The 13,872-nt window shown below is 45.1% G+C and overlaps 1 protein-coding gene across 3 annotated transcripts in view; it reads left to right on the top strand.

The window, feature by feature from the left end:
- Window positions 1-8,647, top strand: part of NOX5 (NADPH oxidase, EF-hand calcium binding domain 5) — a 147,188-nt gene extending 138,541 nt beyond the window's left edge. For all 3 annotated transcript variants that reach the window (XM_011968839.1, XM_011968825.1, XM_011968831.1), the window contains exons 14-16: window positions 423-522; window positions 6,875-7,041; window positions 8,097-8,647. In XM_011968839.1, the coding sequence (XP_011824229.1) occupies window positions 423-522; window positions 6,875-7,041; window positions 8,097-8,228 (399 nt within the window). In that variant the 3' untranslated portion in view covers window positions 8,229-8,647. The remainder of the gene's footprint in view (window positions 1-422; window positions 523-6,874; window positions 7,042-8,096) is intronic.
- Window positions 8,648-13,872: the final 5,225 nt, after the last annotated feature.

The following is a 13,872-nucleotide window of genomic DNA, read 5'->3' on the forward strand; positions in this document are numbered from 1 at the left end:
AAAAAAAAAAAGAAATAATAATAATAATGAAAATAATATAATCAAATAATAATGAAAACATGTTTGCCTTTTGAAAATTCATCATCCTGTATATACCACTTAGAAGAGTTTCTTAAAAAGTAATTTATGTTTTTCTGGCTATCCTAAGCTAGTATTTCAACACACTGTTTGTTGTAAACAGTAGAAGATATTAGAGAAAATCCCCGCCTTGGGGTCAGAAACCTGGTTCTGGTACCATGCTGCTCTGTGATCTGGGCATGGCTGCTCACCTCTATGAGTCCTGCTTTTTCCCTCCCTTAAATGGGTATGTGAATGTTCCCTGCTTACTTCAGGGTGGTCATATGGGTCCCAGGGATTACAGATGTGAGCCTCCTGCAAATGAGGCAGACCCAGCCGCTGAGCTGAAGGGCCTCTCCCCCTAGGTGGACTTTATCTGGATCAACAGAGACCAGCGGTCTTTTGAGTGGTTTGTGAGCCTGCTGACTAAACTGGAGATGGACCAGGCCCAGGAGACTCAACATGGTAAGAGAGGGACAGGGCCTGAGGGCAGTGGGAGTGGGACAGGGGCATTCAGCATCTTTAAAAAAATAATGTATTGATATGAAACCCACGTAACCTAAAATGAACCGTTTAACCATTAAGCGAACTCAGAGTTTTTTGTTTTTTGTTTTTTGTTTGAGACAAGGTCTCACTCTGTCGCCTAAGTTGAAGTGCAGTAGCATGATTATGGCTTACTGCAGCCTCTACCTCCCAGGTTCAAGCAATCCTCCCGCCTCAGCCTCCGGAGTAGCTGGAACCACAGGTGCAGGCCACCACTCCCGCTAATTTTTTTTTTTTTTTGTAGAGAGGAAATCTCCTTATATTGCCCAGGCTAATTCAGTCTTTTTAAGAAGATGTTTATTCCATGTCTTGAGAAGCAGGATGGGGGGAGGTTCTATTAAAATGTAATATTTTGTAAAGTTAAAAAGTAGAAGGGGGAAAAAAAAGCCCTCATAATCTCATCCAGCTATCCAGATGACGCCAGGCATTTTAAAGGATTCCCTTCCAATTTTTGTTTTCTTATTCACATTGTATAAAAATATATTTCTTTATTTTTATAATTTATCTTTTTCATGACATATCTTTTAATTCAGAATAGGCACATGTTGAAAATTTAAATTCCTAGGACTCACCCCAGACCTTCCAAATCAAATGGATTCTCTCAGAGTCGGGCTCAGGAATGTACATTTTAACATGCCCCTCAAACGATTTTTATTCACACTAATTTGTGTTTGGCTTTTGAAGTATAATTTACATACAATAAAATTTACCAATTTAAGCATACAATGAATACAATGGCATTTTGACAAATGCATACAGTAGTGTAACCACCACTGCAATCAAAATATGGAGCATTTCTTTCCATTACTCCTGAAAATTTCCTCTTCCTGTTTTGCAGTCAACACGCTCCCCTGACTTGTAACCCATGGCAACCACTGGTCTGCTTTCTATCATGACAATTTTGCCTTTTACAGCATTTTATATAAATGGAATCCTATAATATGTAGTCTGTTCCATCTGACTTCTTTCGCTTAGCATAATACCCTCACGATTTATCCGTGTTGTTGCACGTATCAGTAAGTCATTCATTCCTTTGCATTGCTAAGTGGTATTCCATTTTATGGGTGTCCAATTATCTTTTAAAAAGAAATTTAAAAATCAGAAAAACAAATTTTTTATTTTTATATACATATTTACCATTTCTGGGTTCTTTACACTTTTTGTGCCTGGGTCGAGATTTCCATCTGGGAAAGTTCTCCTTCTGCTTGAAGAACAATGGTTCTTTATCGTGCAGGTCTGCTGGTGAGAAACTCTTTTGGCTTTTGACCGCAAACACCTTATCGCACTTTGATTTTTGAAAGATATTATCACCAGTTGATTATATTTTCTTTCATTGCTTTGAAGATACCTCCTCATTGTCTTCTGGCCTGCACCGTTTCTGACAAGATGATTGGTGCCATTATCTTTGTTCTCCCATACATAATGTATCTTTTAAAAATCTCACCGCTTGTAAATGTCTATCTTTGTCACTGGTTTTCAGTAATTTTATTATGATGTGCCTTGGTGTGGTTCTATGTTTCTTATACTTGGAGGTCATTGAACTTCTTGGCTTAATGGGCTTATAGATTTCATGAGATTTGAAAATTTTCCAGCTGTTTGAAAAAACATGTTTATCTGTTTTTTGTTTACTTCCTCTTCCCCTTCTTGCCACTTCAGTTACACAGTTTGATATTATCCCACAGGTCACTGAGTCTCTGTTCTTCTCTTTCTCTCTCTCTGCTTCATTTTGGATAGTTTCTATTGCTATGTCTTCAAGTTCACTGATCTTTTCTTCTGTAGCACATTATCTATTATTCCCATCCTAATAAAAATCCCAGCAGGATTTTTGAAAAATAGAGATTGACCAGCTGATTCTGAAATGTACATAAAAAGCCAAAGGACTTAAAACAGCTGTTGATTCTACCCAATGTATTTTTCATTTGTTACTGTATTTTTCTTCTCTAGATATTCTGTTTGGGTCTCTTTTACATCCTCCACTTCTCTTGTTGACATATTTGTTGTTTTGTTTTGTTTTGTTTTGTTTGAGACAGAGTCTCACTCTGTCGCCCAGGCTGGAGTGCAGTGGTGTGATTGTGGCTCACTGCAGGTTGGACTCAAGCAATCCTCCCATCTCAACCTTCCAAGTAGTTGAGACTACAGGCATGCATGACCATGCGTGGCTCATTTCCTTGTATTTTGCAGAGAAGGGGTTTCCCATCCATGTTGCTCGGGCTGGTTGTCTTGAACTCCTGGGTTCAAGCAATCCTCCCGCCTCAGACTCGCACAGTATTGGAATTACAGGCATGAGCCACCACGCCCAACCGTCATATTTGTTTTGTTTTATTTTGCTTTGATGTTCTTGAGCACATTCATTAATTTTTTCAACATTTTTGTCTATTATGTCTATCATCTCTGTCACTTACGAGTCTGTATCTAATTACTAATTTTCTCCAGGTTAAATTGTATTTTCTGGCTTCTTTGCATGCCCGATAATTTATTATTTGATGCCAGACATTATGAATTTTATGTTGTTGTATTATGGATTTTGTGTTATTTCTTTATTATTTTATTTTATTTTTTATTTTTTTGAGACTGGATCTCGCTCTGTCGCCCAGGTGCGATCTCAGCTCACTGCAACCTCCGCCTCCCAGATTCAAGCAATTCTTCTGCCTCAGTCTCGCAAGTAGCTGGGATTACAAGTGCCCGCCTCCACGCCCGGCTAATTTTGTATTTTTAGTAGAGACGGGGTTTTACCCCTGTTGTAGGGTTTACTTCATCTGTTTCTCTTCTCTCAGCAATGACAGTCCCTTTTTTCCTTCCATTCGTATTTTTTTTTAAAAGATTAAATACCTTAGTATATATGAAGTCTTTAACTGTTTGGTCCCTTCTTTTATACTTTTATCAAAAATGAATGTTTGGCCTGGTGGCTCACGCCTGTAATCCCAGTGCTATGGGAGGCCAAGGGAGGATTGCTTGAGATCAAGTTTGAGACTAGCCTGGGCAACATAGGCACACGCTGTCTCTACAAAAAAAATATTTTTAAAAAAACTAGCTAGGCATGGTGGCATGCACCTGTAGCCCTAGCTACTTGGGAGGCTGAGGTGGGAGGATCACTTGAGGCCAATAGTTTGAGGCTGCAGTGAGCCATGATAGCACTACTGCACTCCAGCTTGGGCAACAGAGTAAGACGCTGTCTCAAAAAGAAAAGAAGGCTTGAATGTCTTCCCCTCAACCTCTCCAACCTCTCCCTCCTCACTGCCCAAATGTTTGCTGTATTCTACATATTTTACTAAGCATTTACTCTCATCATTATTAAGTATGGTGAAATAGTTCTCTGGATCATATCATAGTCTTAATGGGACATCTTTGTGGAATACTGAGGGTTTACACTATATTTAAATGTTAATCTGTTAAAGTCATTGTTTTGTTTTCCTTATAATTTATAGAAGGAGAACTACCTTTAGATATGTTTCTGACTTTTTAAGAGAATTGGCGTAGTGTTTTAGACTTGTTGAGTTCATTAGAACCAGATTGTATTTGACTCTTTAATTATCACAAGGTTGTCATGAGTGAATTCAAATTCCTATGATAAACACAGTTTATACGTTCAAGTAATCAAACACAGTTTTCTACAAGAAACTATCCAAACAGATCTAGTTTACTATAACAAAGATTCAGAACCTTAAAGTTCAAGTCAACAGTCTTTGGAAGATAACACTTCAAGCTTAGAATAGTTCAGTAAAGCTCCTTGCCCTTTCTTGTAAATAACGATTACAGCAAATATTTATATACCATTGACTTCTTTTTCTTAAATGCTTTTACTTATATTAATTCATTAGAAACTCAATTTTATGATGACAAGCTGAAGGAAAAGTTTAAATTTAATTTAAATTTTCTAGTTACTGGCACATAAATATTTGCTGTTTGCTTCTTCCTAATCTGTGTAAACAAAGGGTAACAGCTAACCCAGTGCTTTGCATTCTCAAAGCCACTCGAGTCAACAACTCTATCACATCAAATTTCTTTCAGGGTTTCTCATTAACTGCAGCTGAAATTTGTGGCTTCTGATTTCAACTTTAATTATACGTCAAGGTTTGCATTAAATAATTTTTGGTTTATAATTTTTAATTTCTATAGCTTAAGCGTCAGTTATTCTAAGTTTGTATCTTTACTCTACCCTTAATAGCTATAGGACCTTGGGCATATTATTTAACCAGTTTGCCTTGAAAGCAGTTATCTGAAAAAATCTGGATGCTACTAGTACCCACCTCATAGGATTGTCATGGGAATTAGATGAGATGTCATCTGCAGAACACATAGAACAGTGACTGGAGCTTAATCAACTGCTTGATAAATTTAGTGGTGGTGGTGGTGGTAATAGTAACTGCTTAATAAATTTATTTGTAGTAGAAGTTCTAGTAGTAATAACTGTTTAATAAAAGCAGTAGTAGTATTTAATGGCTATTTAATGAATGGTGTAGTTAGTGGTTATACCATAAATTATTTAATCAAGCTCCTACTACTGGACATTTTGTTTATTCCTCATTCTTCATAATCATAAAAATGCAGAAATTAATATATTTGTGCACATAGTTTTTTTCTTGCTTTGGGTGATTTTCTTAGGAAAGTGTCCCAGAAATTAGATGGTTGTCTGAGACACAACTGGATGGAGAGGGTGAAAACCATGCCAGGTCATCCTCCACAGCCCCTTTATCTTCTCCCTCCCACCATGGTGTCTCCCCTTCCCTCCTCTTACCCCTCTCTGGGGTATGGTGACTCTGAGACAGGGGAAGAAGCAGGGGGTCCCCCAGGTGGGCATCTCATAATACATCTCCCTCCCTCCCACACCATCCAGCACGACTAGGGGTTAAGTGACATGTGACATGAAATGTGCTATCCCTCCTAGGGCCATTTGCATTGTAACAGCAGCTGAGACCTTAGGCCAAATGAAAAATGGGCTGATGGTGACTTAGGAAACAATAAAAAAGCACGTTGAAATGGCAAAGCTCCTTCAGTGTGGGTGTAGGGGAAGAGAGGAAGAGGAGAAGAATGAGGTAATCATCAGCTCGGGAATGCTCCTTGCCACATCCTAGATCAGGCCCTGCCAACTCTGGCTTGAAGCGACACTCAAGCCTAAGGCAGCACTCACCAATCTTTTTCTCATCATGGCACACATAAAAATGATAACATTCTTATGTCACGTCTGAGTATGGAACACGGAAGTGCGCACCTGGGAGCTCCTGAGTGCTGAAGGATCGGTATCCCAATAGACCTGTAACTTTGTGGCGCAGAACTGCAGGTTCTCTGGCCTTGTGGGCTCTTTCGTGCCAGTCTCCTTCCCCGTCTCCTCAGCTCTCCGATGCCGCTTCCTAAAGCGCTGTTTCATTATGTCACGCCCTACTCAGTTACTCTCAACCTTCCCCTCTCTCCTAGCTGGGCATTCAAGACCCTTCTCATTCTGGCCTCAATCTGTTTCCAGTCCCACCTCCTTTTGCTCCCATCCGAGGACGCGGCTCCAGCTGGGCACCACACCCTGCCCCGCCAACATCGCATTTGTTCCAGCCTCTCACTCTGTGCTCACACTAGTCCTACTTAGCATGCCTTCCTTTCACCTCTGCTTTTACTCTCACCCCTCGTCCCAGGCCTAACCCAGTCCCCATCCCTTCTGGGAAGCAGCTCTGTCTGCATTAGCCCTTCCCTGCATATCAGTAGCCTTCACGCTATGATCCATTCACTCGGCCTTTGACCCTTTAGTCCAAATCACCTTTTCATGTGTGTGGCTTGTGTCCCCAGCCAGGATGAGGACAGACATGTAAGGCACAGAAGGGCACGAGCTTTGGAGCCCAGGGACTGCCATGCTCACTGCCCTGGGATGCATTTCTTCTATAAATACAAAAGATCTTGGCCAGGCACAGTGGCTCACACCTGTAATCCCAGCACTTTGGGAGGCTGAGGCGGGTGGATTGCTTGAATCCAAGACCAGCCTGAGCAACACAGTGAAACCCTATCTCTACAAAAATACTAAATAAATAAATATAAAAGATCTAACTCTTGGAGTGGCTGTGAGGCTCACCTTCGTGCATATAAAGTAACTAATGTGTGCCATGCACATAGTAGGGCCAGCTCAAGCAACGGGCTGCCTCTCCTCTCCATGGCACTGGTCACACGACAGACCCTGGGCAAAAGACCTATGGGTCTCCCTCCAAGTCCCAGGGTAAGGTAGTGGTTGGCATACTGCCCTGCGCCCATCATGGGTGCTAGACCCTCAGTGCAGTCCTCGTCCCCTACCCAACAGACCGCTTCCTGGAGCTGCATATGTACATGACATCTGCACTGGGCAAGAATGACATGAAGGCCATTGGCCTGCAGATGGCCCTTGACCTCTTGGCCAACAAGGAGAAGAAAGACTCCATCACGGGGCTGCAGACGCGCACCCAGCCTGGGCGGCCTGACTGGAGCAAGGTAATGCCAACTGGAGCCCTGCAGCTTGCAGACATGGATGAAGCTGAGAGCCCGAGGCAGCGGTGGGGCAAGGTCAGGGGCAAAGTGTGAGGTTAAGAGTTCAGAGTCCAGCAGGGACCTCATGGTGCAAAAGGTAAACAGGGCACCTACACTGGCTTTATCACTAGCCTTTGTTCCATCATTAGCCTCAGCTTCCCCATCTGTTCAGAGAGGAAGTCAGTCTCTGTGACGTCAAAGACCCCTGCAGCCTTGACTCCCTATGGACCAGTGTCAGAAGGCCTGAGTGGACAAGGACCTGGAAAAACACCAGATCTTATCATCTCCTGTTACAAATGGGGAAACTGAGGCACAGAGACATGAAATAGTTTGCAATCCTTTTATTTTATTTCTCAGATTGGTTTTGTTATTATTTTCCTTCCCTGAACACTCACCTGTCAGGGTATACAGTTTGCAGGAAGTGGCCCAGAAGGTGCTGCTTTTAAAAGTGCTGCAGATGACCCCATGTCTGGGTCACGACAGCTGAGTGGGAGGGGAATGTCCGTGGTGAGTGCTTGGGCATCAAAGAGGACTTTCAGAAAAAGGCAATTCATAAGCAGAATTTGGGGTAGAAAAGGGTCCTCTCTGGGGGAAAGACTGACATCAGGAAAGATATTTAAATCACAGCAGGTGCCAGCCCTGGGGACTAACACCAGGTTCAGACTCCCATGGGAGTCCCAGGGCACTGTATGCATCTCTCTGCATATCTGATTTAGTGCCTGTCTCCCATGGTTGCAGATCCTTGAGTGGAGGGCCTGGGTCTTACTTATTTCTGGCCCTGGTCCCCTCCCTGGGGTTCTGGGTCATGTTGCCAGTTGAACAAATGGCTCTTAGTTGAATGGCTGAATGTCGAACTCTGCTGTAAAATCCAGCAGCTGTGCCATGCAGCTTCTTGTGTAAAATGGGGATGCTTGTTGCTGCTGACCTGTTATGCTGTTACCTCCGGGCGGTTGTGTCACTGGTGAGTCAGCAACTCCACCTATCTTCCCTCTTCTCTTCCTCAACCCCACTGACTCCAGGTGTTCCAGAAAGTGGCTGCTGAGAAGAAAGGCAAGGTGCAGGTCTTCTTCTGTGGCTCCCCAGCTCTGGCCAAGGTGCTGAAGGGCCATTGCGAGAAGTTCAGCTTCAGATTTTTCCAAGAGAATTTCTAGCCTCACCTCTCCAAGCTGTGCCCCAAATCCACACCATGGGTCTGCTTCATCGCATTAGTATAAACGCCCCCACAGGGACCAGCCTCAGACAACCCTCCAGATAAGACAAAGCCTAGGTACCCCCCAATCCTGCTCAACGCGGTAAACAGGAGACCCCAAGGGACAAATGAACTTCCTCTAGAACCCAGGGGAAGGGACAGTGCCTTGTGCAGTCTGCTGTAGATTCTGGGGTTGCTGTGAAGCTGAGGAAACCAGAGGCTGGTGACTGGAGCTTGGGGGTGGGGTTCGAGGGCAACCACTCCCCCAAACATTTTCTGACGGAGCCTTCCCCTACATCCATGGTCCCAAACCTGCCCAATCATCACAGTCATTTGGAAGCTTGTTTCTCCGGCATCTTATAAAATTGTTCAAACATACAGAAAGTGAGGAGAATCATACAGTGAACAGTGTTACCTACTTTCTAGACTCCTCAGTTAATATTTTGCTCTGTTTATCACATAGGACATCAGTTCCTCTTCCCTCTTTCCATCTGTCAACTTACCTGACTTTTTGTGTGCATTTTCAAGTTAGGTGCAGATATCTCAGCACACCTTGCCACTTGGAGGAACCTTCTTTAAATGCACATTCCTTGGTCCCACTATCAGAAATTCTGATTCTGATGATCTGGGAATGAAACCTGAAATATGTATTTTCCACCAAATCCATTTGCATCGGGAGAAATAAGCAGCATCTTTCCCTGCCCCTCCTTGTGTCTTTGTCTCCCCATCGCCCTCTCTCTCCTGGCGCATCCCTCAGAGCCTCTCCAGTCTCTGTATGCTGGCCTCTTCCTTCTCTCTGTGTGCTGAGTCACTTGAGAAGCAAGATGGAGACAGCCTCTTTTCATGCCTCTCTCTGTGTCGTGGAAAGGTCAAGTGCCTGGGGATGAAGCAGGCTAAGCCTGGAAGCTCAGCTCAGCCACACCCCAGCTGTGTGGCCCTGGAAGCTTCCCCATGTCTGTTTCTTTCGCCTGTGAAATGGGCTGATGCCATCCCTCAGTCACAGTTGCTGTGAGGTGAAATGAGATGCCAAGTGCTCAAGACATTCCTCCCCCACCTCAGTGCAGCTCCTTGCTGCTCCAGGCTTTTGTGCGTCTACGTCACTTCTCTTCATCCTGGTTCCCTCTATCTCTGTTTTCCAGCCTCTGTTTGCATCTGTCCCTGTCTGGACATGGGGGAACAGCAGAGGCAGCAAAGGCTCTCTCAGCACATACTATATGGGGAGGAGCGGCCCTGGGCAGAGGACGGTGGGGGGGGCCTCACCTCCTCCGTTTGATCTGGACATTTCCATCTGTGCCACACCATGAGGTCCTGTGAGCCCCACATTTCCTGGGCATCCTCCACCTTGCAGTCAGTCCTGCTAGGTTGTCTTCTTGACAGTGTAAAGCACCCTTCCCCAAGGCTGCCATCATGGGGTTGGAACCAGGCACTTTCCAATGGGATGGTAGCTGGCACCTTTCTTTTCCATGGGTTGGAAGTCCATGGTTGGGAAGGGGGAGGTGAAGCAGCCAGATCATAACCTGGACGATGACATCCCTTATCTAAGGTGGGGCTGGGATGCAGCAGATTGGGGGCGGGGGGGAGGCTGGGTGTGACGTGCAGGGGATGAGCCAGTTGGGCAGATGGAAGAATGAAGGTAAGGGAAAGCTGTCTTTTGAAAGGGGCAATAGGAAGGGATGGTGGAGGAAGAAGCTGAGGCAAGCCCCAGGGAGGGGAAGGCAAAACATACCCTGGGGACTGGGACAGGTCAGGATGGGAGTGAGGATGTGGTCTTTAAGATGTGAGGAGGAACAGGAAGAAGAATGTGACAGGAGGAGTGGGGCCTGGCTGCCAGCCCTGCAGTCTAGGAGAGGCTAATTCGATTTGGGTGGGCGGAAAGTGGGGATCACACTTGCACCGAGCCTCCATCTACCGGGACCGGGAGTCAACAAGGCCAGGAGACCTGGTGCTGGGGCCTTCCAACCGGATCATGTTTAATTTCCAGCAAGCCTGGGGAGGCACACAACCCACTGAGGAAACTTACACCTGGAGTTTTACCAGCCTGAGGCCACACACTCTTGGAACCTCTTTCCCTCTGTTGAGTCTGTACTTTCCCCTCTGCACAGGCTTGGGAAGGCTTGGACAATACACTCTCTGGAGCACAGAAGGAAACTAAAGAGAGTGTCCTGACTTAGGCTGGAGGATGTAAAGAGGGTGTGCCCAAATCATTTGGAAACGTGGCAGAATCTGTTTAGCACATGCTGTCTCACACATGCACTCAGTGCACACACACATTCGCATGTCACCATTCTGGATTCTTTCCAGTCTCTGTCTACACCACCTTAACACATTTGAGCCCTGTCCTCAGTCCTTTGCTGTCTTGTAACAGATTTCCCATCAGGCTCCCACCCGTATATACAAATAGTCAGCTGTTCATTTAGGACTTAATATTACAGTGAGTGGCAGCAGGTGGAAGGACTTGGACATACGATTTTAAAATCCATGAATGCCCACATGTGTGATGACTGTATGCCCGTGTCCTGAGGTTTTCTCTCCAGATAGATTCCAGTTGCCCACGAGAGGGCGCTGCAGAATCACGGATCTCAAGAGGGTTTGTTTCCCAGGAAGTGAGACTGGTCCCTGAATGGCCGTGAATCAAAAAGAAAGGGGCCGGGAAGACAGCGCCCTGTTCCAAAGCTCCCCACTAGAGGCAAAACCTCCAGGCTCCATCTCTGTGAAGTCAAGAGACTTCATGCTCAAGGTCAGAGTTTCTCTAGCTATCAGCTTCTCACCTCCGCCGCCTTCCCCCCAAAACTCTACCCTCCCCATACCCAGTGTCCAGTTCTGAGCTTTCCTCTTTTCTCCTTGCAACAAAATGTCCATCGGTGAGGTCCAGTTGAGCTGAACAGGCCTGGCTCGGGGAGAGTTCACAGGTGCAGGCTCTGTCTGCCCCAGTGGACATGTCATTGAAGGCAGCAGGACCACACATGTGAGTGGATAGCACGCATGGTCTGGCCATCTGGATGTTTCCCAGATGTGCCCATGTGCATCATCAGCCGTCAACAGGAAAACGCATCCGGATGGCTGGCTGACTTTTCTCCTTTCACCAGATGTTGGCAATGCTGCAGACACATCTGGGCCCACGACAGATAAGGCTGACACACACAAAGACAAGAGAGAAGGAGCAAAGGCCAGTTATCGGCACGTGTGCCCATCCTCACCCATCAAGCGGCAAACTCCCCAAGGCCAGACGTGTGGACCGGAAGCCTAGCACAGAGTGTAGACGGGATGTCGGTTCCTCCCAGGGCAAGGGGTTACTTAAATGGAATTATCCTTACAAAGGGTCTTTTGCACCTAATTGTCACTTGTAATTTGGGGAACAAAAGCACAAACACAAGGCCACTGAACCACTTTGCCAGGCGCCGCTGCATTGTTCTGTGAGGACAGCGCTGAGGGAGACAGCAGGCATTCCTGAAATGACCAATCAGGCAGGCCGCTCCCGGATGAGCCGCACAAGTGCAGGCTATTAATACACTGAGCCAGGGGCATTCGTGGGAGGGGAGGGGGCGTGGGCAACATGGAGAGTCACCAGACTGGCAGACAAGGTCGAAGGTACGGAGGGATGAGGAACATTAGCCGAGACTGGCTCTGGGCCAACTTGTTGGAGAGGCAGTGGACAAACCTTTGCCCTCTGGGAGGCAGAGCACTGAGTTCTACACTTGCCTCTGCCCCAGGCTGCTGTGTGACCTTGGGTGTATCATTTGACCTCTCTGAGTTCTCACTTTCTTATTATAAAGTGAACAGATCAAGTATGTATGTGTTTAGGCACTTGTGTATGCATTTACAGTGGTCATTTCTAGAAGGATACATGAAAATATATTTATCTGTGATCTGGGGAGTGGGAATGGAGGGATACAATGAAGGAAAGGATTTTGTGTTTTTGTTTTCCTTTTTGCCCTTCTGTAAAGTTTAAGTTTTTATTACTGTTATGGTTTTATTTTAAAAAGAAATCCAAAATAGAATGTCATGTAAAAGAAAATAAAACAAGTACCAAGTGTTTGATATGATCCTATTTATAGCAGAGAAAATAAATGATATATGTATGTCATGTGGGGATAAATAGATAAAAATACACAGAAAGACAGTTAGAAGCCAGCCCTAATCTGCCTTGGGCCCAGATGTGTCTACAGCATTGTTAACATCTGGTGAAAGGAGAAAAGTCAGCCAGCCATCCTGCTGCGTTTTCTTGTTGATGGCTGACGATGCCCAAATGCCAAGCAGTTCGCAGTGGTTAACTGTGGAGGAGGCAAAGGAGGACTTGAATGGTTTCCCGTTATCTGTTTCCTGTATTTGTGTGTTATCTGAGTAAGGTTTCACTTCCTGCATTACTCATGTGATATTTTACTTTTTAATTTATGTACTTTTGTATGGCTTTTATCTATTTTTTAAGAGTAAAACAAAATGCACAGATTATCTGCAGTGTTGTCTAAGATCCTGAATATTGATTTGTTTTCAAGTGAAAGTATTTCAGGCCTAAGCCAAGGGACTGGCCCTCCACATCAGGGGTCACTCCCTGGGCTCTTCAAAAAGGGAGGCTGCTATCGTGCCCATTATCAATATGCTGCTGGCCCTGAATGGCCTAAGTATTAAAATAAAAGGCCCTATCCAGGCCCAAAACTAGTCCAGAAGGACTGTGGAGGCCGTGGGCATACACGTGAAATTGTGTGTACAGGGCCTAAGCCCAGCACCAGCCCAGCCTGGGAGTTCAGATGCCTCAGGGCACACTGTCTGTGCTAAACAAATACTCATATTAACCAGCCTTCCTGACAGATTGATGCATCTTTTTATGATCTGTCTTTACAATATGATGACTCTCTCCTTTTAAAAATAAGATTAATTCAGACAAGACATTTATTTTATGAGGAAATTCATCCCAGGGGGGAAAATACTCAAGCTGAATGTAGAGATGGCTGGAAAGAGACTTGACTCTCAAGGAAGCTTCCAGCCTCCAACCTTCGCCACCCAGCTGTGGCCCCAAAGGGCTGCCCTAATACTACTCAGGGACAAATGGGCCCTCTTTAACTACCCTAGCCGTGTGAATGTAGCCTGTTGGAGAAAACAAGAAACAAAGACAGGTAGTGAGTTTTTGTGTGGCAGGGAAGAAAAGGATGCATTTTTTGGTAAAGGAAAAAAATTCTGAGATTTACCCAAATGTGACTGGACATGAGTTTATACATACAGATTAAGCTTGTCTTTAAATAACCCTAAAGGATGTTCAAGAACAGTGAATGATTTGTCTCTGTGTCCGCAGTGACTAGAATAGTGACACCACCTAGTAGGTGCTTGGCATGTTTCCTGAATGTTTCCACTGCTATGATCTGTTTCAGCTGCCGACCCCATGAGGTACCCTTGACTCCTCTATCTCCTCCATCTTCTTCCTTCAGCCAATCACCAAGCCTGTCAACATGGCCTTCTAAATGCTTCTCAAGCACATTTCCTTCCCCATTGGCCCTGCCTTGGTTCAGTCCTTAAATTGCCTGTTACCTGGACTGGTGCAGCAGAGACAGACTGGAGAAAGGAAGACCAGTTAGAAGGAAAGGAAACTCGGAAGACCAGCCAGCTAACTGGTC

The sequence above is a fragment of the Mandrillus leucophaeus genome, unplaced genomic scaffold, assembly GCF_000951045.1.
Source record: "Mandrillus leucophaeus isolate KB7577 unplaced genomic scaffold, Mleu.le_1.0 Scaffold12, whole genome shotgun sequence".
Lineage (NCBI taxonomy): Eukaryota > Metazoa > Chordata > Mammalia > Primates > Cercopithecidae > Mandrillus > Mandrillus leucophaeus.